Consider the following 24,575-nt stretch of genomic DNA (forward strand, 5'->3'; position numbering starts at 1 on the left):
TCTGTTCCCACGATCCCCATGTGTTTTAAAAAAACCTCTCCAACTACCCAAGTGGGCAACTTTCCCACTCTCTTACAGGAATGGTGTGTTGGAAGGGGGGGCACAACAGAGGAAATAAACCTGCTCCCCGGATGAGAGCCATGGAAACGCACACACACAGGGCAAGCAGCATTCCCAAACCAGAGACAAAAGGATTTCAAAAGAGGCGAAATAAAGGCTCACAGCTCCCCTGGCTTTCAGCCGCTAGGAGCCACACGGCTTAGGGCTTTGCATCTGAGACCCTCTGGGCCTTCTGAATGCACCCTTCAAATGAACGCACAGGGCACAGAACCAAGTGGAGGAAGCGACGCTGGATCCAAGAATTCGAGGGAAGAACAGAGTGCCAAGTTCCCTGCTAGACAGCAAGGTATTGAGCATCCATAGCTCTCTGTGTCTGTGTCAGGATTAGTGCATGGCAGTTTCTTGTCCACACAGCTCTGGGCAAGCAGCTTCATGCCCCATGCTTCTGGCAGCACACTCAGTCTTGCCCTGAACCTTGGGACACCGAGGCACACAAGGCCACCTTGAGCTCATCTCTCGCCTGCCACTTCCCTCTGGCAATGTCTCCCCCCTGCCACACATACACTTCAAGAGCAAATGTTTCTATTTCAGAAACCCTGCTCGGGTTCCAAATCTTCCCCTACCATCCTTCCACCCAAGTGGGCTGGTGGGTCAGGACCATGACAGCAAGTACATGTGGCCAATGCTAAGCTCTTGGGGGGGGGGGGGGAGGACTCCTTCCTTCCTTCCTCTTCTAACACAATTCACGGTCCCTGCAGGCATATGTGCCACACTCAGTGGTGGAATTCTAGCAGGAGCTCTTTTGCATATTAGGCCACACACCCCTGATGTAGCCAATCCTCCAAGAGCTTACAAAAAAAAGTCCTGTAAACTCTTGAAGGATTGGCTACATCAGGAGTGTGGCCTAAGATGCAAAGGAATTCTAATATGCTAGAATTCCACCCCTGGCCACACTGACCCCCCCTCCCCCCATGCCCATGTTAGGTTCTCAAGAGCTAGTTCAAAGCTGAACTGATGGCCTGGAGAATTATTCTGAGTCACTGAGTTTTATAAAGAGAGGCTTCCCGGAAACAGCAAAAGGACCTGTGTGCAGCACTCCAGATGCATTTCCCAACACTTCGGCTTCTGACAACAATAGCGTCCATTTAGATGTTTCTAAGCTCCTTTCTCCTAACATGAATGCTAGAAACACCCTTTGAGAGGAAGTTTATCCATGGATTGCACTGCATTCATGCACAATGAAAGTATTCTGTGAACCTCCATGTTCACAGAAAACCTCTCTGGGGATGACAAATGCCAGGAAGTGCGGCCTCATTTGGAGTACTGTGTACAATTCTGGTCACACCTCAAAAAAGATATTATAGCATTGGGAAAAGTGCAGAAAAGGGCAACTAGAATGATTAAAGGACTGGAACACTTTCACTATGAAGAAAGGTTAAAACTCTTGGGGCTCTTTAGCTTGGAGAAGCGTTGACTGAGGGGTGACATGATAGAGGTTTACAAGATTATGCATGGGATGGAGAAGGTAGAGAAAGAAGTACTTTTCTCCTTTTCTCATGAGAACTCGTGGACATTCAATGAAATTGCTGAGCAGTCGGGTTAGAACAGATAAAAGGAAGTCCTTCATCCAAAGGATGATTAACACATGGAATTCACTGCCACAGGAGGTGGTGGTGGCTGCAAGCCTAGACAGCTTCAAGAGGAGGCTGGATAAGCATATGGAGCAAAGGTCCATCAGTGGTTATTAGCCACAGCATATTGTTGAAACTCTCTTTCTGGGGCAAGGGATGCTCTGTATTCTGGGTGCTTGGGGGGGGGGGGGGCACAATGGGAGGGCTTCTAGTGTCCTGGCCCCACTGATGGACCTCCTGATGGTGCCTGGGTTTGGGGGCCATTCCTGATCCGACAGGGCTTCTCTCATGTTCTTATGAACTCTGGCCCATGGCTTGTGAGTTTCCAAAAGCACTGGGTGATTTGCTGTGGGGGGGACTAGATGGATCTTGCTCCAAGTCAGCAAGACACACCTGGCCTTTGTTACATCCACCTCAGAGCAGAATCAACTCATAACTGAAGAGAAGTGGTACAAGGAGCTGGGCACACGTCCAATGAATTGTGCTCCTCTTCTGGTAGCAAATCTCTTTTGCCTGCAGTAGTTGGTGGGGGAGGGACTATGGAGCAGGCCTCCTCCACCTTCTTCCTCTCAAAGGGAGAAGGTGCTCAACACCCCTAAGAAGAGACAGGCTGAAGTCTCCCAGTGCTCCTCCCCACCCCATTCCTCATCCCGGCCCAAGAGTGAGAAATTCTGGCAAACGTTCCTCCCTCGTTCAGTTGCAGAGTCTACCGATCGTCCAAATGGCTCTTACCGATATTTGGATGTTTTAGTAGTCGGCAAATTCGAGCTTCACGTTCCAGTTTCTGATGATCTGAGGGAGAAGGAGAAGAAAGGAAACATTAATTGGCAACCTGGCCTTTGCTCTATTTCTAAAGGGAACAAGCCATTAGCAGACCACAAGTAGGGAACCGTGGATGGCTGAGATCAGCAGTCTCCGGGAACATGCAGCTCTCCTAAGGGAAGGCAGCCTGGGTCTTTGGGCAGCGAACACGGCAAATGCCACCCGCCCCTGGAAGGGACACAGCCGCTGGCGGTGGTGGTGGGCTTGCATAGTGGTGAAGGAGCGCCTCTGTTTTGAGAATCGCAGTGGTTAGAGTACAGAGAAGAACCCAGGAGTAGACCCCAGTTTGAATCCCTGCTCTGCCACATCAGCTGGCTGGGTGACCGTGCCCCATTCACACCCTCACAGCCTCATCTACCGCACAGGGTGGTTGTGAGGATAAAACGGAGAGAAGGAAAATGATGCATGCCATTCTGGATCCCCATTAAGGAGGAAAATTAGGGTATAAATGCACCAAATACATACAGGCGTGGGGTCATATTTCCGTGTGCAAAAGTCTCCCTGCAAATCCTCATGGGATAAAATGGAGGAGAGGATTACAAAGGAAGCCACTTGGCTTGCGGATGCGGAGAAAGATAAGATACGGATGAAGCAAATATATAAAATTCATGCAGTGGAAATGGAGGGAGGTGTCCTAGACAAACTACTGTCCTTCCAGCACTAGGTGCCCGTTCCTGTAAGAATACCTGCTCTCAGGTACAGGAAACTGCTTGGCGCCTCTTTCACAGCCACTGTGAGGGTGGTGAAGGCTGACAGGCAGGGCAATGGCACCCAATGGGCTCTCATGGCTGAGTGGAGATTTGAACCCAGGTCTGCCCTGGCATATCTGATTGGACTGCCGCCTGGGAGAGCCTCTGTTGAATAAACAGATGACTTGCAACTAGCAGAAGACCAGGGCAGGAAACAGGGGGAGGGGGCGGGGGAGAGGAGCTAGCAACAACTGAGTGACATCACTTCTGGGGCAAGAAGTCACACCTCTCTAGGAATCACTAACAACATTATGATTTTACCACAGGGTTTCTGGCAATTCCTAGAAGAGCATGAGGTCACTTCCGGGTTTCCCTGGAAGTGATATCACACTACAGGCCTTTTAAAAAAATTCCTTCCCCTGCTACAGGGGACTGGCAACCCTACTGGGAAATCTACCAATCTTCAGTCTCTCTCATTTATTAAAAATATCCCAAACGCCAATATCCACCTTGGAATGAACACATAAGTATAAACGTTAATAAAACTCTTCATTTATTTTGAGTGTAGAAATCTGAGTCCCCTCAGCATGAAGAACACAGCGAGCTACCTGCCAGGATGAATGGATTTCAGGGAACTGTTTGGAGAAAAACCCAGAGCAGAGAAAAGGGACAAAAGCAATTACCCCTTCTGCTGCTTCAAGGAGACTCACAAATGAGGCAGGCCAGGCCGGCCTCATTCCACACACAGGAGCGACTGGGCAGGGAGGAGAGAAATGCGGCCCGTTATCTTTGCCTCCTAAGGAGGACATTCATTGCAAAAGAAAAGAAAAATAATGTCAGTTCCAACCGAGCTGCCATCTAGATGAGGGAGGGAAGCATCAAGGCAGCAGCTTCTCCGTGATGCTGAAAAATCCGACATGAAAGGAGTGAGGGAGTGAGACGTTCCTGGAGGCCCTTTCTAGTCAGACAGGACTGGGCCTTGTCAACACACCGGCTCTTTCGAATGACGGCCAAAAAGGGGAAGGAGAAGAAGAAGCTTCCGAGACAAGGTGAGCGTGAGATTTGAAAGTCAGCAGTGGAGGCAGGCACAGTAGGATTTAAGCTATTGGGACACGTTCACTACTTGTCCACGGCATGCTCAGAGTTAGAGCCAAGGATCTCTGCTAAATTCAAACTGTTTTTTAAAGAAGTCCCATTTTACGTGCGCACACACACTTACACTCTCACACTACACTTGATCTTAGCCAAAAGGCCTCCTCCATTTTATCCTCATGAAAACAATCAGCTATGTGCAACTGGCCCTGAGGTCAGCCCAAGAGTTTCATCACAAGTGAGGATTTGAACCCAGGTCTGGACCAGCACTTGAGTCTCTAGATCAACCCAGGCACAGCTTTTACTCTGAAAAATCTTTGATTCCACATAGAACTTCTTTGCCATTAACAGCTACGCAGAAGGAACAATTTCAAGCGAGAAGCTGTGTGGCACAGCACTTACCGGTATTTTTGCGGTAGATTTCGGCATCCCAAATGCATCTGGATTTTCCTAGGAAAATGTGAAAAAAATTCCTGAAAAAATCCCAGATGTATTCAGGCATTACCGGGTAGATCCAACAACAGCCGAGAGCGCCATCTGCTCCCACCTCTCAGTTGTTTGTTCAGCTTCAACTGCAGTCCCTTTAAAGTTTAAAGGAGCTGCAGAAGTCAGCCTGAGGATCAGCTGTGCAGATGGGGAGCAGGCTATTCCTGCTAGCTTGGGGCTAGCTCAGAGTTTTTTAGCCTCTAGCTCACACATTTGTGACTTAGGAAAAATGGCCCCAGAGCAAACTCATTTATGCAGCAGCTCACAATTTTAATGCCAATAGCTCACAATTTTAATGCCAGTAGCTCACAAAGTAGGATTTTAGCTCACAAGACCCTGCAGCTTTGAGGGAACATTGCTGCAGTCCCTTTAAAGTTTAAATGGGCTGCAGAAGTCAGCCTGAGGATCAGCTGTGCAGATGGGGAACAGGCTATTCCTGCCAGCTTGGGGCTGGTTCACAGGTTTTTATCCTCTGGCTCACACATTATTGACTTAACTCAGGAAAAATGGCCTCCGAGCAAACTCATTTATGCAGCAGGTCACGACTGTAATGCCAGTAGCTCTCCAAGTAGAATTTTTGCTCACAGGATGCCACAGCTTAGAGGGAGTATTGCCTGCAGGAGAAGGGAGCCCAGCTGTGAGGGACTCTGCCAGCAGGGAGTAGATGGTTCCCACCAGAAGAAGAAGAATTGCAGATTTGTACCCTGCCCTTCTCTCTGAATCAGAGACTCAAAGTGGCTTACAATCTCCCATATCTTCTCCCCCACAACAGACACCCTGTGAGGTGGGTGTGGCTGAGAGGGCTCTCCCAGAAGCCACCCTTTCAAGGACAACTCCTGCGAGAGCTCTGGCTGACCCAAGGCCATTTCAGCAGCTGCAAGTGGAGGAGTGGGGAATCAAACCCGGTTCTCCCAGATAAGAGAGCTCTGGCTGACCCAAGGCCATTCCAGCAGCTGCAAGTGGAGGAGTGGGGAATCAAACCCGGTTCTCCCAGATAAGAGAGCTCTGGCTGACCCAAGGCCATTCCAGCAGCTGCAAGTGGAGGAGTGGGGAATCCAACCCGGTTCTCCCAGATAAGAGAGCTCTGGCTGACCCAAGGCCATTCCAGCAGCTGCAAGTGGAGGACTGGGGAATCCAACACGGTTCTCCCAGATAAGAGAGCTCTGGCTGACCCAAGGCCATTCCAGCAGCTGCAAGTGGAGGAGTGGGGCCTCAAACTCGGTTCTCCCAGATAAGAGAGCTCTGGCTGACCCAAGGCCATTCCAGCAGCTGCCAGTGGAGGAGTGGGGAATCCAACCCGGTTCTCCCAGATAAGAGAGCTCTGGCTGACCCAAGGCCATTCCAGCAGCTGCAAGTGGAGGACTGGGGAATCAAACCCGGTTCTCCCAGATAAGAGAGCTATGGCTGACCCAAGGCCATTCCAGCAGCTGCAAGTGGAGGAGGGGGGAATCCAACCCAGTTCTCCCAGATAAGAGAGCTCTGGCTGACCCAAGGCCATTCCAGCAGGTGCAAGTGGAGGAGCGGGGAATCAAACCTGGTTCTCCCAGATAAGAGACCGCACACTTAACCACTACACCAAACTGGCACTACACCAGCTCAGCTTTGCAATGACTTCTCCTGCAGCCTACAAAGCTGGGTTTTTTAAATTGGTATTTTGCTTCTTGAGTCTATTGGACCTCCCAAAATTCAGGATTTGGGGGCGGGGGGGGGGGGAATTCTGGATCTGAATACTGTACCAGTACTGGGATCCAGGATTTTTTTTTTTTTTGAAATTGTGAAACTTTTGGGGGTCCAAATGATGCAAACCATAAAAAATGATTATAAAATTGCACACCCCTATGAAATCCCGTGGGGGAGGGGCAGGGAGGGCCACAGAGTCTGCTTGTGTCGGATGGACAAAGACCAGGCTCAATGCAGGCAGGCAGCTGCCCACCCCGCGCACCCGTAGGAGTCCCTGGGCTCTCTCCCTCCTACGCAGCAGGAACACATTCTCAAAAGCAGTGGACGAGCCTTTCCCTGGACGAGCCTCTAGATGCTGGAACTCTGTAAGAGGAAAGCAAAGTCCCCATTAATATTTCATATGGCCTGAGAGCCGTTCCGCAGGATGCTGAAAATGCAAACCCGGATCAGAGCCGAATGGCACCAAGCAACGTTCTAGGCCATTCCACTCTGGGCACCAGGTGGGGGCATTCATCATAGCGCTGCCTTGTGGCAAATGCAGCCTGCCAACCTTGAACTGGCTCCCCAAATGAAAAAGAACCCCACTAAAAAAATGTTACGCACAAAAGAATTATTGTACATAACTTTAGGAAAGGAAAGGTCCCCTGTGCAAGCACCAGTCATTTCCAACTCTGGGGTGACGTTGCTTTCACAACGTTTTCACAGCAGACTTTTTACGGAGTGGTTTGCCATTGCCTTCCCCAGTCATCTACGCTTTCCCCCCAGCAAGCTGGGGACTCATTTTACCGACTTCGGAAGGATGGAAGGCTGAGTCAACCTCAAGCCGGCTACCTGAATCCAGCTTCCGCTGGGATCGAACTCAGGTCGGGAGCAGAGAGTTCGGACTGCAGTACTGTAGCTTTACCACTCTGCACCACAGGGCAGCTGCAAAGATCAGATCCAGCATGTGTCCCACCTGGGGAGTGGGCGTTGTTACAAATTGGGAGAGTCCCAGTGTCGCTGTGGATGTCGCTATGTCTGCCGCCTGATTGGAGGTCGCGTCATCGGCATGAACACTGAAGTTACCCAGGATCAAAAGTCTTGGGTGCTCCAACACCCAGCCTGTTACGGTCTCCATCAGGGACGGTAAGGCGCTGGCTGGTGCGTTACCCTTTGCTGTTGTTTCAGCCCAATTAACATAAACTAACAAACACCAGACACCAATTTGTGACTCTTTAACTCTGCATACGAACTCACTGCCCACTTTCTCTCTATTTAGGACTGCATGCCATTCCATACTATTGTCTGATGACATGAGCTTCTAGCACACGAAAGCTGACATTCTGAATAAAACTTCGTTGGTCTTAAAGGTGCAACTTGACTCTTGCTTTGTTTAACTTGCATGTGAATGCAAGATGGCTCCTCCCCTTCTTTTTATGACACAGCTGTGAAGAAACCCAGTCTTGCATTTGAGTAAATAGTGCCTTTCTTCCTAATTGCCTAGCTTCCTATGCAGGGAGGGTTTTGTTGTTTATTTTATTTTATTTGCATCCCGTCCTCCCCTCTGAAGCAGGCTCAGGGCAGTATTGAATTAAATGCCCTCCCTCTAGATTCCTCAGAATTCCACACATACACACCCATTTGCTTAGATTAGCTCTTAGCAATGCCTATAACAGCTACCAGTCACAAGAATTAAATGGAGCTTCTATGTCTGGATGCAGTGCAGCTCTTAAAAGCAAACAGGCTGCTCCCTTGATGCTGTATTTGTGGTCCTGGCAGAAGTATCCAGCTCAGGGGTGTCAAACTTGCAGGCCAGGTGCCGAATCAGGCCCCCAGAGGGTTTCTATCAGGCCCCCAAGCAACTGGCTCCTGTCTGCTTCCTTCTCCCCCTCTCTTGCTTTGCAAGGGTTGCTCAGTCACACAGAAGCTACAGAGCAAAACCTCTATTTTCTCAACTGGTTGAGGCTCCTCCCACTCCTGGTCCCCTGGGGAGGGAGGGAAAGAGCCAGAGCTTCCTTGGCCCAGTTCCCTGGATCCCCTGGGAGAAATACAAAGAAAGCACTTTTACGACCAAGTGCTAATGTTTTAAGCATGTTTTATTTTAAGATTTTTTTTTAAATCTTTTACTGTGTTTGTCTGTGTCCTTTAAAAAGTTTATATCTCTGCTACCTGATCTTAAATAGGTAGACGCATGGCCCAGTCTGATACGGCCCACAAGGGCTAATTTATGTCAGATCAGTCCCTCGTAACGGGAGTTCAACACCCCTGATCTAGCTGGCCACGACTAACGAGAGAGGGACCTCTGGGATGCTCCAGCAAGCCCCCAGGCTTCCCAGGTCCTCCACCTCCTGAGGGTTGCCAAAAGCTATCCCATTTCTTGGAAGTCCACACCTCACCAAACGTAGATGCACCGGGAGCCCCGCAGCCTTCTGTGGCACCGCATTTTAAAACAGACCTGCTGGTTTCTCGCAAACGCCTCTGTTTTGTGATGTGTAAAGCAGAGAACAGCTTTTCTTTCAATCTTTGCTCAAAAGCCAGTCCCAGTCTTTCCATAATACCTAGAACCACAGAGTTGGAAGGGACCTCCAGGGCAATTTAGTCCAACCCCCTGCACAATGCAGGGAATTCACAAGTACCTCCTTCCAACATACACTTCCAGTGACCCCCGCTCCGTGCCCAGAAAGTGGCAGGGAAGGGAAGGGGGAAGGAGGAAGGGGGAAAGGGGAAGGGGGAAAGGGACCCTCCAAGACTCTTGGCCAAACTGGTCTGGAGAAAGAATGTTGCCTGACCCCAAAGTGGTGAACAACATTCCCCCCCCCCCCCCCGGGCATGTAAGAAGGGGCTTCAAGAACTAAGCACTGATGCAACTTATTTAAAGCTTCACTTGCCCCATGCTCACAACCCAAATGGATGCTTTTCTTGCACAGTTAAGGTGGCCCCTGAAAGATGACCAGTCTCAAGTGTAAGCAGGCACGAGTTACAGGCACCCAAGGAGGCCCACCCCGGCACTGCCTTGCCAGTTCCCCTTCGACACAGCAAGCCTGAGGGCTGGGAACTTGCCTTTCTTGCATGACTGAGGGAATCCTTTACCTCAGAAACAGAAGGTGAGCCAGATACCACATTCCACACAAAGTGACAAAAAGGAAGAGCCCAGAGCCAATGCCTTTTGTGAAATTTATACTTCTGGACACATGAAAGAACACTGCGCCGTGCAGCACTATTTCCTATTGCTATCTGTAGCTGCCTTTCAGGACGAGTTGAAAGAAAGATTTCCCAGGCGAAAAATAATAGGCCAGAAGGCAAATGCTGCTCAGTTCCCGATGGTCTTGAGAGGAAAGACCCTGAGCTGAAGGAAGAACCTGAGAAACAGTCGAGCCGGCTGCGGGCGGGGCTTCCAGGCAGCCTGTCGAAAATGCCTGACTGCTTTTATGCCCTGGAGGCCTCAAGGCCTGAAAACCACACTGTGGGAGCCAGAGAGGTGGTGGAATACGTCAACACCCCCACCCCCATTCAATAGAGCTCTTCTAATTGTGCCACTTAACTCCTAGAGAAATTGGGAAACCACACAGCTCCCTCCTTACCAGAAGCCCTTCTCCATTGCCATGTGGTACAGCAGACGACATCCACTTTTGCAGCTCAGATGTCTCACTTGCTTCTCTTCTTTTCCAAAGCCCCCACCTGAAGCTGCCTTCAACTGACTCAGACCCGCCTGGGTCCATCCAGGTCAGTATTGTCTGCTCAAGACTGGCAGCCGCTCTCTCCCTAGGGTCTCACCCCGAGGCCTTTCCTGTCATACCCTGCCAGATCCTTTAACTGGAGATGCCGGCAAACGGACGTAGGACCTAGACACAGGGGGCCAACCAGGTCAATGCTCCACCAAATAATTTCCACCAATCAGCTGTGTTCGTTTCCTCCATCTCATCTAATGGCACCTGATTTAGCGGTTTCTGAGAGCAGCTGCAAGGCTGTGCCCTGAAAGAGTACCTTGGGCCCCCCAAAACCCCTCTATAGGAGCTAGACCAGGGGTGTCAAATCCATTTGTTATGAGGGCTGGGTCTGACATAAATGAGACCTTGTCAGGCCGTGCCATGTGTGTACCTATTTAAGATTAGGTAGCAGAGATATAAACTTTATAAAGGACATAAAAACGTAAAGGTAGTCCCCTGTGCAAGCACCAGTCGTTTTCGACTCTGGGGTGACGTTTTCACAACATTTTCACGGCAAACTTTTTTACAGGGTGGTTTGCCATTGCCTTCCCCAGTCATCTCCACTTTCCCCCCAGCAAGCTGGGTACTCATTTTACCGACCTCGGAAGGATGGAAGGCTGAGTCAACCTGGAGCCGGCTACCTGAACCAGCTTCCACTGGGATTGAACTCAGGTCGTGAGCAGAGGGCTCCGACTGCAGTACTGCAGCTTTATCACTCTGCGCCACGGGGCTCTTTATAAAGGACACAGACAAACACAATTAAAATTTTTTTTAAAAACTTAAAACACACTTAAAACATTAGCATTTGTTGGTCTTAAAGCTGCTTTCTTTGTATCTTTCTCATGCGATCCAGGGAACTGGGCAAAGGAAGCTCTGGCTCTTTCCTTCCTCCCCCAGGGGAATGGGAGGGGGAGGAGCCTCAGCCAATAGAAGGAAGAGAGGCTTGGCTCAGTAGCTCTGCTGTGCGATTGAGAGAGCCTGACAAAGCAAACTCTGCCTCCTCCCCTTCCTCCAAAGGGAGGAGCCTCAGCCAATGGAGAAGATGGAGGTTTTGCTCTGTAGCTCCTGTGCAATTGAGCAACCGCACTCTTCCTGCTAATGGACAGATGGTCTCGACCCCAGAGGTTTGGACAGAGCTTTGGGGGCTGTGGCAGTAGAGCCGGCTGAAGCTGAATCCAATGAAGATGGAGGTCCTATACCTGAGCTGCACTCACCAGATCAGCACTTACAGGTGGTTCCCAGCCCAAAAGACCAAGTCTCAGTCAGGCCGTTTTTGACCCAGGCCCCAATCTGGTAGAATAAGCTCCCACTAGAAAACAGCCCTATGGGACCTTTTACAGTTCCCACTAGAGATCAGGGCCCCATAAAATGGAGCTATTCTGCCAGCAGAGCTGGATTAACAATTAGGCAAAGCAGGCACTGGCCTATGGGCCTCCACGGCTCTAGGGGACCTGGGTCGACTCCCCCCCCCCTTTCCCCCCTGCTTGCAGCCCTCCCAGCCTGCAAGGACAGCCAGCAACTGAGCCGCTCTTTGCCCCACTTGCCTGGTGCAACTGCTGCTGTTGTCTCCAAGTTTGCTTCTCTCTCCTTCTCCCCCACAGCTTTGTTAAAGGGGCTTTTGAGAAGGTGCCTGCAGGTTGCAGTGGGGGCACAGGGCGGGCACTCCAACTCTGAGATCATTTGCAAGGGGGCCCCCAAGTTTCGACTGCCTAGGGGCCTGCACAGGGTTTAATCCAGCACGGTCTGCCAGGCTGCTGGGTGAGGCAGCAGACATCAAATACCATCAAATGCCATCTGACCCCTCCTGAGACCACCTGTTACCACCTCTTCTATGGTTTTGTTGTTACTGCTGAGAACAGAGCCTTTACCATCTCTTCTTTATTGAATACTACTGGGATACCATGAAAACAGTCTGAATGCCAACTTAGAATCATAGAATTGGAAGGGACACTCCAGGGTCATCTAGTCCACCCCCCTGCACAATGCAGGAAATTCACAAATACAAATACATCTCATTAGGGGTCAAATGTTAAAGTTTTAAATGTATGATTATTGTTTTAAACCAATGCTGTAATTCACAGGAAGGGTGGGATAGAAATTCAACCTAATTTTTTAATATAAAATTAAAAAATGATCTTATGCCTGCCCTGACCGCATAGGTAAAAGAACTGTGTTTATTCAGTGGGCAAAAAGGAAAGATCATTTGCACATGCACAGGAGTACTCTTTACTATATTACTTTAATACCACAAAGTCCTTGCACAGCGAACTGGCTTGCAATTGTCCTAAACAGTTTGGTGCCATGGCTAAGAGCATCAGGACTCTAATCTGGAGAGCCAGGTCTGATCCCCCACTCCTCTACATGCAGCCAGCTGGGTGACCTTGGGTCTGTCACAGCTCTCTCAGCCCCACCTACCTCATGGGGTGTCTGTTGTGGGGAGAGGAAGAGAAGGTGATTGTAAGCTGCTCCAAGACTCCTTAGGGTAGTGAAGAGCAGGGCATAAAACCAACTCTTCTTCCTCTAAACCAGACTTGTGATGTGATGGGTTGCCCTCGGCTATTCTCACTTGCCCCAATAGCAGAAAATTTCTGGCTATGGGCCGGGGTTTACTCGAACTACAACATTTCAAAGAGGAAACAATGCAGGGAAGCCAACAGCTGATCAGCCAGTCTGAAGAGAGATGGAGAAAGAGGCGGGCGTTTACCCTTGCTCCACTTGCTGAACCAGCCAAGATGGACAGCTGACCAGCCCATGGCCTTCAGCAGACAAGACGTAACTGATGAAATGCCACAGGAGATGTAAATCAAGAGCAATCACTCCAGGAAACTTGACACCCCCTTGAGAAACAGCGGAAGGCCAGGGCCAGCAGTCCCCACACGCACACCTTACGACGAGGAGCCACGACCTCACGCATGCATGCATGCACCCACATTTGCAGAGCTGGCAGCAAACCAAGAAGAAAAGCACTCCAATCACAAGGTACAGGAAACTATTTCTGGTCAGGGGGAAAGAATTCCACGCTGTTCCGTCTCCAGGGCAACAAAACAGGCAGAGACAAGCACAGAGCAAAGAATTCCAGCTCACTCCAGTTGTGTGGGACTCCTCCCGGAACACCATGGCATTCGCCACCGCACACGGAGAAAGGTCAGGCAGAAAGGGCTGTGGGATCCCCATCACTGACTCACTTGGAATGCAGACAGGTCATCAATCCACAAATGCTCCTTCCAAAGGGATTGGAAGGCCCTGCAATTAAGGACTCTGAAGCAGACTCCTGCAATCCACCTGAGGGTCACTCCCCAAACCAGGCTTTGAAGGCCTGACTTTCCAAAGAGGTGTTTTTCACTCTAGCTACAGCCTTGCGCATTGGTCACAAAGGTTCTCAAACCAACCACTGCCCATCTTATTCCCTTATCTGCCGGCCATTCAATAATCCCTAATTGTTTATGTGACAGTATCACCAAAGTGTGTTACTAAAAGGTTCATAAAGTTCATGCACCTTAGGGATGGAGCCTTACCCAGAAAACGGAAACCTCAGACTTGCAAGGGCAAGGCCTCTCCTAAGGACGGCTGGTTGGTTCTCTGCAAGACTGGCTTCGAGACTCCAAAACTTTTCATGTGGGTGCCCAAGAGAAAGGCAACATTAACCTGAATCTCTGAGACAGCTCCCCACCCCACCCAGAGGCGCTTCATTCTGCAGTTGCAGGAAAGTGCAGGTTGGTTTTAAGTCCAGGATGGTACAATTTGGATACAGACAATGGCTCTTCTGGTGTGAAATTACTTGGAAGCCATCTTCTGTAATGATTCAGCTGTGAGCAAAGCATTACCAGTCTAAATTCCTGTACAGTCTGCATCCAGAGCTCTTTAGGGAACATCTTTAGATTCTTCCTGCTTCTTACAGAACAACAGGTTTTAGGATGCTTTATAAATAGTAAATAAAATGACAGCTGCCTTGACCCTGGGCCAATGCTCCACTGCCCACAATACGGACCAGGACCTCCACAAATTCCAGCTTCTGCACTATATGGACTGACACCACACACCCCCCTCCCACAAGCTAATCTTCAGATATTTAAGAGGAAGGTGTGGCGGACCGGTCATGCGTCTGCTAGCTGGCCCTAGCCCTGCCCAGCCCTTCCTGGTATGCTGACCTGAAAGGGCCGTTCCTTTTTGCTGCCTCGGGGTATTCGCTGCCACTACTGTCCCTGTCTGGGGCTCTAGTTAGGAGGGGCAGCCTCCTCACCTCCCTCTGGACTTGCTAGGATCCCTTCTTGGGGATTCCTAGGGATCTTTGGGGCTCCCCTGGAGAGTTGGCAACCACCTTTTCCACCACTTCCCTCCACCCAAAGTACTCCCCAACCCACTCCTAGCGTTTCAAGCGGTCGGGGGAACCAGGTGGCACAGAGGGACTCCACTTTAAACAGACATAACATTTAAAGTATATAACTATGTACAGACATTTTTAAAAAGTGAACAGAAGAAATAAATCATAGTAGGGAAAAATTGCTCGCCTTCTCTCCCTTCTCTCATCCTTGGCCTAACTGGGTGTCATGCAGGGCAGGCACCTCACTTGGACTGCTGCAAGCCTGCCCAGACCTTCCTCAGACTGTCTGAATTCCATACTAACAGAACGACTGCCCACTTTTAACCGAGGGTTTTCCACCCAAAATCTCCTATATAAAATCCAGTTCCCGCCCAGGAACTGGTTTACCTCTCTTGCAGCATTCTGGGAGACAGGCCTCAAGGACTTCCTGTCTCTCTAGGAAGCTCCTCCCAGAATTGCTGGTTCCAGACGGGAAGGGAGGGGGGAGGGAAAGGAGACTAGGCCAAAGCCTGCTTCCAGAGTTTAATAGACTCCTCCAGCCAACTCGCAGTGAAATACAGTCCTAAACTGGCGTTTCTCCACAGAGAGTAACAATACTTAAGATTCAACATTAATTCCAAAGAGACAACCTTCTTGGTCCCTTCCAGCTCTATGATTCTATGGTGTATCATAGTAAAACAAAACAGAAGTCTTCTGGCACCCTGAAGGCTAACATTTATTCCACCAGGAGCCTTCGTGAGTCACACAGCACTTCTTCAAGACAGAAAGCCATTTCCTCCATATTAACCCAGAAACTTGTGGACGGGGACCTCTCTCATAACCAATGGCACAACCTAGACTAGGGTGTCAAACAAGTGGCCCGGGGGCTGAATCAGGCCCTCTGAGGGGTCTTATCAGGCCCCTGAGCAACAGGCAGTCATCTGCTTCCTTTTCCCTCTCTCTTGCTTTCTTCTGCATCTCAGCTTGCTTTTCAAGGCTTGCTCAATCACACAGGAGCTACAGAGCAAAACCTCCATTTTCTCCATTGGCTGAGGCTCCTCCCCCTCCTGGTCCCATAGGGAGAGAGGGAAAGACCCAGAGCTTTGTAGTTCCCTGGATCCCATGGGAGAAATACAAAGAAAACACCTTTAAAAGCAACAAGTGCAAATGTTTTATTTTAAGTTTTTTTTGTTTTTTTTTAAAAAAAACCTTTAGTCTGAAGAAGTGTGCATGCGCACGAAAGCTTACGTTCTGAATAAAACTAAGCTGGTCTTAAAGGTGCAATCGACTCCTATTTTAGTCATGCTTGTTTGTGTCCTTTAAAAAATTTCCATCTCTGCTACCTAATTTTCAATAGATACACACATGGCCTGGCCCAACAAGGTCTCATTTATGTCAGATCAAGCCCTCGTAACAAATGAGTTCGACACCCCTGACCTAGACACTGAGGTCTCTGACACAGGGCCTCTAGTTTCTCATGAAAAAAATGAGTTGACTCATGAAAGCTCATGTTGGAATAAATACTGGTTAGCCTTTCAGGTGCCAGCGCCACCGGACTTCTACTTTGCTTTTATAGGTGACAAACACTGAGATTTAATACAGTCCTAGAAGATGTCTGATACGTTATTGTTTACATGGCTTGATATTATAAAGGAGGAAAACAGGCTGAATGCCAAGTAGTTCCTCTACCAACAGTATCCATCCCATGAGAATTTGGGGATGCACTCTCAGTATCTTCAGACTCGGTGAGCAGAGATGTTCTAAAGTAATCAGATTACGAGCAGAGGAACTGTCCTCAACAATTAGGATCAGAACTGGAATGGCTTTCTCAAATTACCTTTTAAATAGAGTGTACAATATATAGGATCTTTATAAGAGCCCGCTTAATTACAGGCTCCAATGTTTACAGAATGTTTCTGAAAAATGTAATGAGTGAACCACAATAAGGAAATCCAGACAAGGAAGCAACCATTTAGATTATGCGGCATTTCCAGTCATGCCTAGCAGCCTTAATTCTTCTGGTCCTCCGTCTGGGTAAAAGTTTTCTTCCTCTTCATTGTAGAAGAAACAGCACAGAAAAGCATCTCCGGGTTTCTGAAACGTCAAGCCCATAAGACTTTTGTGGAGGTGCAGGCATTAAAGAACTGTCATTCAACACGTGCAGGGATCCAGCAGAAAAGGTCCATGCCAGAGTTTTCTTCAAACCCAAAGAAGCTCTGGGCTGCGTTTGTTCAAGCCTTCAGGATTTGTGAGCTTCTAATGGAAATGCAGATTCTTTAGCCCAGGTAAACCCAAGGAACAGCACACATGCACAGGCTGAGATTCTCAGCTTTCCGTCCTCGCTTTTCAAAAGGGAAGCCGGGAGCAGAATATCGCAAGGCAGCAGCCGTCTGCAAATCTAAGCAGGCCTCGGAGCCATGGGCATTGGGGAGAGGCAAATGAAGTGACAGGACGGAAAAGGTCAGGGTGCCTGATCGGCTGTCACGTGGAGGGACAGAACACAAAGTCTGGCTAGGCAGGGGAAACCAGCCCTCCGAGCAGCTGCAACCCCACCCTCCAAAGAGCGAACCAGGGGGAAACAGACAGCCACGACTTTAAAAATGGTCCAATCCCAACAGAAATGGGGCCAAGCTCAGGAAAACTTGAGAAAGGAGATTGGTTTCTCTGGGGACCAGCACACTTTTCAAGCCTGAACCTTTCGGCTCCTCGCAACAGAGGCAGGAAAGAGGAAGTGTCCAGTAGCTCCCTCAAGACTAACAAAATCTGTGGCCAGAAAAGAGCATCTGAAGAAGTGAGCCGTGACTCAGGAAAGCTCCTCCCTTGCCACAAATTGTGTTAGTCTTGAAGAAGATAGAGAAAGAAGTCCTTTTCTCCCTTTCTCACGAAACAAGAACTCGTGGGCACTCAAAGAAATTGCTGAGCAGTCGAGTTAGAATGGATAAAAGGAAGTCCTTCTTCACCCAAAGGATGATTAACACGTGGAATTCCCTGCCACAGGAGGTGGTGGTGGCTATAAGCATAGCCAGCTTCAAGAGGGGATTGGATAAACATCTGGAGCAGAGGTCCATTAGTGGCTCTTAGCCACAGCTTATCGTTGGAACTCTCTGTCTGGGGCAGTGATGCTCTGTATTCTTGGTGCTTGGGGGGGGAACAGTGGGAGGGCTTCTAGTGTCCTGGTCCCACTGCTGGACCTCCTGATGGCGCCTGGTTTCTTTGGCAACTGTGTGACACAGAGTGTTGGACTGGATGGGCCACTGGCCTAATCTAACATGGATTCTCTTATGTTCTTATGTCTGGAGCAGTGATGCTCTGTATTCTTAGGTGCTCGGGGGGGGGGGGTATAGTGGGAGGGCTTCTAGTGTCCTGGCCCCACTGATGGACCCCCTGATGGCACCTGGGTTTTTTTGGCCACTGTGCGACCCAGAGTGTTGGACTGGAGGGGCCACTGGCCTGATCCAGCATGGCTTCTCTTATGTTCTTATGTCTGGGGCAGTGATGATCTGTCTTCTTGGTGCTGGGGGGGGAGGCACAGTGGGAGGGCTTCTGGCGTCCTGGCCCCTCCTGATGGCACCGGTTTTTCTGGCCACTGTGTGACACAGAGTGTTGGACTGGAGGGGCCACTGGCCTGATCCAACATGGCTTCTCTCATGTTCTTATGTGACACAGGGTGTTGGACTGGAGGGGCCACTGGCCTGATCCAACATGGCTTCTCTCATGTTCTTATATGACACAGAGTGTTGCACTGGATGGGCCACTGGCCTGATCCAACAGGGCTTCTCTTATGTTCTTATGTGACACAGAGTGTTGGACTGGATGGGCCACTGGCCTGATCCAACAGGGCTTCTCTTCTGTTCTTATGTGACACAGAGTGTGGGACTGGATGGGCCACTGGCCTGATCCAACAGGGCTTCTCTTATGTTCTTATGTGACACAGAGTGTTGGACTGGAGGGGCCACTGGCCTGATCCAACATGGCTTCTCTCATGTTCTTACTAGACTCTGGTTCTTTTCTACTGCTACAGACAGGCTAACATGGCTACACATCTTGATCTATTGTCACAACAGGAAAGCCCTCTTTGCCCATGCACACAAAGCCCATCACCATGAGCCGGGAGGTCCCAAAACACCACCTTCCAGTCTAATCCTTCTTGAGAAGATGCCCCGCTCCTGACCCATTCCCAGCCAAGACTCAACAGCCAGCAGTTGCAGCCAAGTCTCAGGCATGAAAAGAGGGACAGCGACTCACTCCAACCTTCTTCTCTATTGCTCTCCCTGCAAGGAAGGAGTGAAAGAGAAAGAGCCGCCTGCATGCCAAGGCCTGGGTGAGAAAGACCTGCCCCCACAGATGATAAGCTCTGAGACTCTGACTCCGAGAAAAGGGCGGGGTACAAACCTACGGTGGTGGTCGTCTTCTTCTTCCTCCTCCTCTTCCTTCTCTTCTTCTTCTTCCTCTGATATGCTAATGGCATCAGACTGACTTCAATGAACTCAAGCAACTTCTGGTCCAGCAGGTCCTGTTCTTGTGGGCCATACAAAGACTCAATGGTGGCAGGGAAATGAGAAAGGCACTATGCCGCTTCACATCTGAGTCCGGAGCATGCCATCTCCCTTGCTGCTAGGTGGCAGAGAATACCTTTCACGCAGAATGTCCTATTCTGGGCACCCATTACACAAAACTGTGCAAAAGACAGTATCTGACGAAGTGAGCTTTGACTCCCAAAAGCTTGCAGCTTGGAAAATGTTGCTGGTCTTTATGGCACTGCTGGACTCTAGTCTTTGTTCAGAAGACAGCACTGGGGCAGATGTGACCAGTGGCCTGACTCAGGAGAGAATGTCTTCATATGATCACCTAGTGGACAAAAGCCAAGGGCGCCACCATTTTCAAGGGGGCAGCAATCAAACAGCAATTGTTGGCTTGGATTTCCAGAGATGATGTAACGGCAAGATGCTGCTGTCTTTGCAACCAAGCGGAAGTACTGAAGTGACACCTCCCTTTCAATGCAGAGCCCCTAGGAGCAAACGAGCCCAGATACGGTGGCCTCTGCTGCTACAACAACAGCAAATGCTGTGCGCTCATATTGTGAGTCACTCACCCCCGAGTCCCTTTGCTGGCCGAGATTAGCACTGCTGCCACTCAGTGTGGGCATCATGAAACACCTCTCCCAGCCTATGGCAGGCTAGCTGCTCCTCTCCCAGCCAGCCCCCTCACCAAAGGATGGGTCACACTAGACACAGAGCACTTGGGACTCTACAGATGGAGCCATTTTAACCCAGCCATGGTTGATGCACGGTGCAACAATTCTTAACACCTGAGAAGCTTGTCATTCAAGGAGGACACAAAATGGAGTGTTGGTGTGGAAGAAGGCCGTTGTAGGTGAATACACCACTGGTATGCCAGCTGAATACTGGAATGCCAGCTGAATACCCCACTGGTTCTTCTTTCATTAAAATGTCTGTTACAGTTGTTTTTACAGAAAAATCCACTGGATTTATTGAGGAATTTAAAAGCAGACTCCAGGTAGGTTACAACAAAAATAATAATTTAAAAATACATTAAAACTTTCGACATGTAATTAAAAATTAGGAGGCTAAATAATCTGCCCTTGCCTAATTTACAGAATCTCAGAGCAAAAACTTCCCTAACAACTTCATAGATTTTATTTATCTATTTATTGAATTGCTACCCCACCCTTCCCACATTGCAGGCTGAGGGCAGTTAAAGGTAAAGGTAGTCCCCTGTGCAAGCACCAGTCATTTCTGACTCTGGGGTGACTTCAGAGCACGACGTTTTCACGGCAGACTTTTTACGAGGTGGCTTGCCATAGCCTTCCCCAGTCATCTGCACTTTCCCCCCAGCAAGCTGGGTCCTCATTTGACCGACCTCAGAAGGATGGAAGGCGGAGTCCACCCTGAGCTGGCTACCTCAACCCAACTTCTGCCGGCATCGAACTCAGGTCATGAGCAGAGAGCTTGGACTGCAATACTGCAGCTTTACCGCTCTGTGCTACGGGGCTGTTGCAACATATAAAACATATAAAAACACATTTACAAAGGCTCTTTGATCAAAGAGATGGAGCAGTACCCATCTAAATGCTCTCCAGCCTAATCCTGTGTGCTCCTTTGAAAGGTTTCCTAAAGGACATCTTCTTGGATCTTCTGTTCTCAAAACACACTAGGGTTGCCAATCCCCAGGTGGGAGCAGGGGATTCCCCGGTTTGGAGACCCGCCCCCCCCCCCCCCGCTTCAGGGTCGTCAGAAAGAGGGGGGAGGGAAATGTCTGCTGGGAACTCTATTATTCCCTATGGAGATTTATTCCCATAGAAAATCGTGGAGAATTGATCTGCGGGTATCTGGGGCTCTGGGAGGGCTGTTTTTTGGGATAGAGGCACCAAATTTTCAGTATAGCATCTAGTGCCTCTCCCCAAAATACCTCCCAAGTTTCAAAAAGATTGGACCAGTGGGTCCAATTCTATAAGCCCCCAAAGAAGGTGCCCCTATCCTTCATTGTTGCTTATGGAAGGAAGGAATTGAAAAGGTATGCCATCCCTTTAAATGTGATGGCCAGAACTCCCTTTGGAGTTCAATTATGCTTGTCACAGCCTTGATCTTGGCACCACCCCTAATGTCTCCTGGCTCCACCCCCAAAGTCTCCTGGCTCCACCCCCAAAGTCCCCAGATATTTCTTGAATTGGACTTGGCAACCCTAAAACACACTTAAGCTGAAGACGAGGCATCAGTCCACCTATTCTTCTACTACTGCAACTTCTTCAGCTGAATGTGCCCAGACCACACTCCATTCCTTCACCAGAGAGAGAAAATGACTGGTTCCAGCCTAATAAGCTTAGTGGAAGAAAACTTGGGATCTTCACTTCATTGAACATCATTCCTTCCCCACAGGAGGAAGACATGAAGAACATCTTTTATACATCCTTGAGCTGCTAACACCATAGGGAGGACGTTTGCTTCTATACAAAGTGCCACGACTTTTACATATCGATTCCTTTATTTATATGTAGCTTCCCACTGTGGTTTCTGCCATTTGTTGCCTTTTAGACATGACCGGATGAACATATGAAGCTGCCTTATACTGAATCAGACCTTTGGTCCATCAAAGTCAGTATTGTCTTCTCAGACTGGCAGTGGCTCTCCAGGGTCTCAAGCTGAGGTTTTTCACACCCATTTGCCTGGACCCTTTTTTGGAGATGCCAGGGATTGAACCTGGGACCTTCTGCTTCCCAAGCAGATGCTCTACCACTGAGCCACCGTCCGTCCCCTTACATCGATCTCTGGGTTATGGGCCAAGTGTTGCTTCTCCTGTTCTGATCTCTTTCTATTAGGAATATCCTCAGGTGCAGAAGAAACATTTCAACTTATCAGGTGAATGTCTGCTTTCCCATCATAGATAAATTCTGCAAAGACAGAGAAGAGACAGAAACATCCCTGTCGCCCCTTAGTGGGTTACCTGTGGCAAGGCAGTCTTGCTTCCCAAGCAGCTCAGCAGGGAAGAAGAAGAAGAAGAAGAAGAAGAAGAAGAAGAAGAAGAAGAAGAAGAAGAAGAAGAAGAAGAAGAAGAAGAAGAAGAAGAAGAAGAAGAAGAAGAAGAAGAAGAAGAAGAAGAAGAAGAAGAAGAAGAAGAAGAAGAAGAAGAAGAAGAAGAAGAAGAAGAAGAAGAAGAAGAAGAAGAAGATGATGATGATGATGATGATGATGATGATGATGATGATGATGATGATGATGATATTGGATTTATATCCCGCCCTCCACTCCGAAGAGTCTCAGAGCGGCTCACAATCTCCTTTCCCTTCCTCACCCACAACAGACACCCTGCGAGGTAGATGAAGATATTGGATTTATATCCCGCCCTCCACTCCGAAGAGTCTCAGAGCGGCTCACAATCTCCTTTACCTTCCTCCGCCACAACAAACACCCTGTGAGGTGGGTGGGGCTGGAGAGGGCTCTCACAGCAGCTGCCCTTTCAAGGACAACCTCTGCCAGAGCTATGGCTGACCCAAGGCCATGCTAGCATGCTAGCAGGTGCAAGTGGAGGAGTGGGGAATCAAACCCGGTTCTCCCAGATAAGAGTCCGCACACTTAACCACTACACCAAACTGGCTCTCATCAACAGAGGTGGCTGCTCTTTACTTTCAAGCTGTTGATGCGTCATAAATGAGGAAGACAGGTGGATGCTGATAAGGGGACTAGCAAAAATCTTTGTATTTACCAAGGCTGCATAGAACCTGATCCACCATTGCAGGAGCTACTCTCCCAAGTGAGTTGTGCATTCCAGCACAGTGTCTGATTCAGTTAACACTCACAGGGCAACACAGTTGTCATGTCCTGGGCCTAGCGAGAAGCCTGCCTAGGAGTTACTGGGGAAAGCCTACATTTCCCAGGATCCCTCCTGTCCCTCTGACTGAGTGGCAAGGGTTTGGAGGGAAACTGGCCCAGAGAGGGGTGGGGCCTGGGAGGAGAACATAAAAGGGCCAAGCCCAGGCAGAAAGTGTTCTTTTCCTGGAAGGCTGAGCTGGAGGCAGGCTGTAGCCTAGAGAGCTTGTAGCAGGGGAAAGCTCCTTCATCCAAGGCAAGGGGTGAGTGTTGGTTAGTAGAGGAGGGACTGTGTAGTTAAATGCATCAGGGCTTTTATTTCTTTGCACCAACCTTTACTGTTTTCATATTCCTTTTAGCACTAAATCTTTATCACCCATTTATTATTTAAGCACTGTAAATAAACTGTTGTTGTTATACTCCTTGGGTCTTCGCGTCTCCTTGGTCACAATTAGGAAGTATCTATTAATATGGAAGACACAGGGGTGGTTGGGTGCTCTGGGACCTCCTTACAGACCCTGACCAGAGTGGTGCCAGCCAGTAGAAGGTCCTCCTAGGTCCAGCTGTGTGACAGGAGTGCAGTTTCAGGACTCGTAGTTATTACCTTGTGCTTTCCTTGGCAGGATCAAATTATGAGGATGATATTGGATGTATATCCTGCCCTATACACTGACTCTCAGAGTCTCAGAGAGGTCACAATCTCCTTTACTTCCCCCCCACACACAACAGACACCCTGTGAGGTAGGTGGGGCTCTAACAGCAGCTGCCCTTTCAAGGACAATTCCTAAGAGAGCTATGGCTGACCCAAGCCCATTCCAGCAGCTGCAAGTGGAGGAGTGGGGAATCAAACCCGGTTCTCCCAGATAAAAGTCCACGCGCTTAACCACTGCACCAAACTCTCTCCTGGATCCATTGTAGTTCAAAGTCCTCCACATCTCTGTTCCCTGCTTGAAGAAGGGGAAGAACTTGACCTACCAAATAGCTGGCACCTTCTCAAATTGCAGCACCCTCAGGACTCCATCATCTATCTTGAAGGGAAGAATTTGAACTAACCGTCCCAGAGAAAGGAGTCCAAGCAGTGGTTTGCTCCCGCAGACTGACAGAATGGAAGCCCAGCTTTTGCAATACTCAAGTGCAAGTTTGCTTGTCCTCTTTGTGAAAAATAATATCATGGCTTTACATTGTATGAACAACCTCATTCTGTGTAATAAGAAGAACATAAGAAAAGCCCTGCTGGGTCGCACCAGTTGGCCATCTAGTCCAATATCATTTCTTGCACAGTGGCTCACCAGTTTCTCTGGAGGTCCAAAATGGGGTACAGAGTAGGAATGGCTATGAACTGGCTCAAAAACAAAAGTTTGTGACAAATTTTGGCTGGTTCATGGTTCGCGGAACAATATTTGCAAAATGAAGAGCCACCATGAACTTTCACAAATTTTAAGGCAGTTCGTGGTGGCTAATGAAGAACAGAAAGCAGGAATTTCTGAGCCATTAAACCACGCTTCTGCTCCCAGATAAGTGTTTCCTGGATCCACGGTAGTTCGAAGTCCTCCACATCTCTATTCCCTGTTTGAAGAAGTGGAAGAGCTTGACCTACCCATTATCTCTCCTGCTAGATCTATTAGCACTGTATGAGGGTGAGCTGAGGTACGCCTCAAAAGCGATTGAACTGACTTTCCTCCCTCCTGTTTATTATTCTCTGCCCAGAAAAAAACCTTTTAAATGGTTTTGCCCATTTCAAACCTCCCAGGAAAAAAATGCACTTCTTCTCACACCCTACAGACCAACAGAAATTAAACTAGCAA

General features: G+C 49.1%; 1 protein-coding gene across 25 annotated transcripts in view; it reads right to left on the bottom strand.

Moving 5' to 3' along the window:
* The window catches only part of CAMK2G (calcium/calmodulin dependent protein kinase II gamma), a 279,494-nt gene that overhangs the window by 172,354 nt on the left and 82,565 nt on the right, over positions 1–24,575 (bottom strand). For all 25 annotated transcript variants that reach the window (XM_060236691.1, XM_060236684.1, XM_060236677.1 and 22 more), the window contains exon 3: positions 2,424–2,483. In XM_060236691.1, the coding sequence (XP_060092674.1) occupies positions 2,424–2,483 (60 nt within the window). The remainder of the gene's footprint in view (positions 1–2,423; positions 2,484–24,575) is intronic.

This window comes from Heteronotia binoei, chromosome 4 (genome assembly GCF_032191835.1).
Source record: "Heteronotia binoei isolate CCM8104 ecotype False Entrance Well chromosome 4, APGP_CSIRO_Hbin_v1, whole genome shotgun sequence".
NCBI classification, from domain to species: Eukaryota; Metazoa; Chordata; class Lepidosauria; order Squamata; family Gekkonidae; genus Heteronotia; species Heteronotia binoei.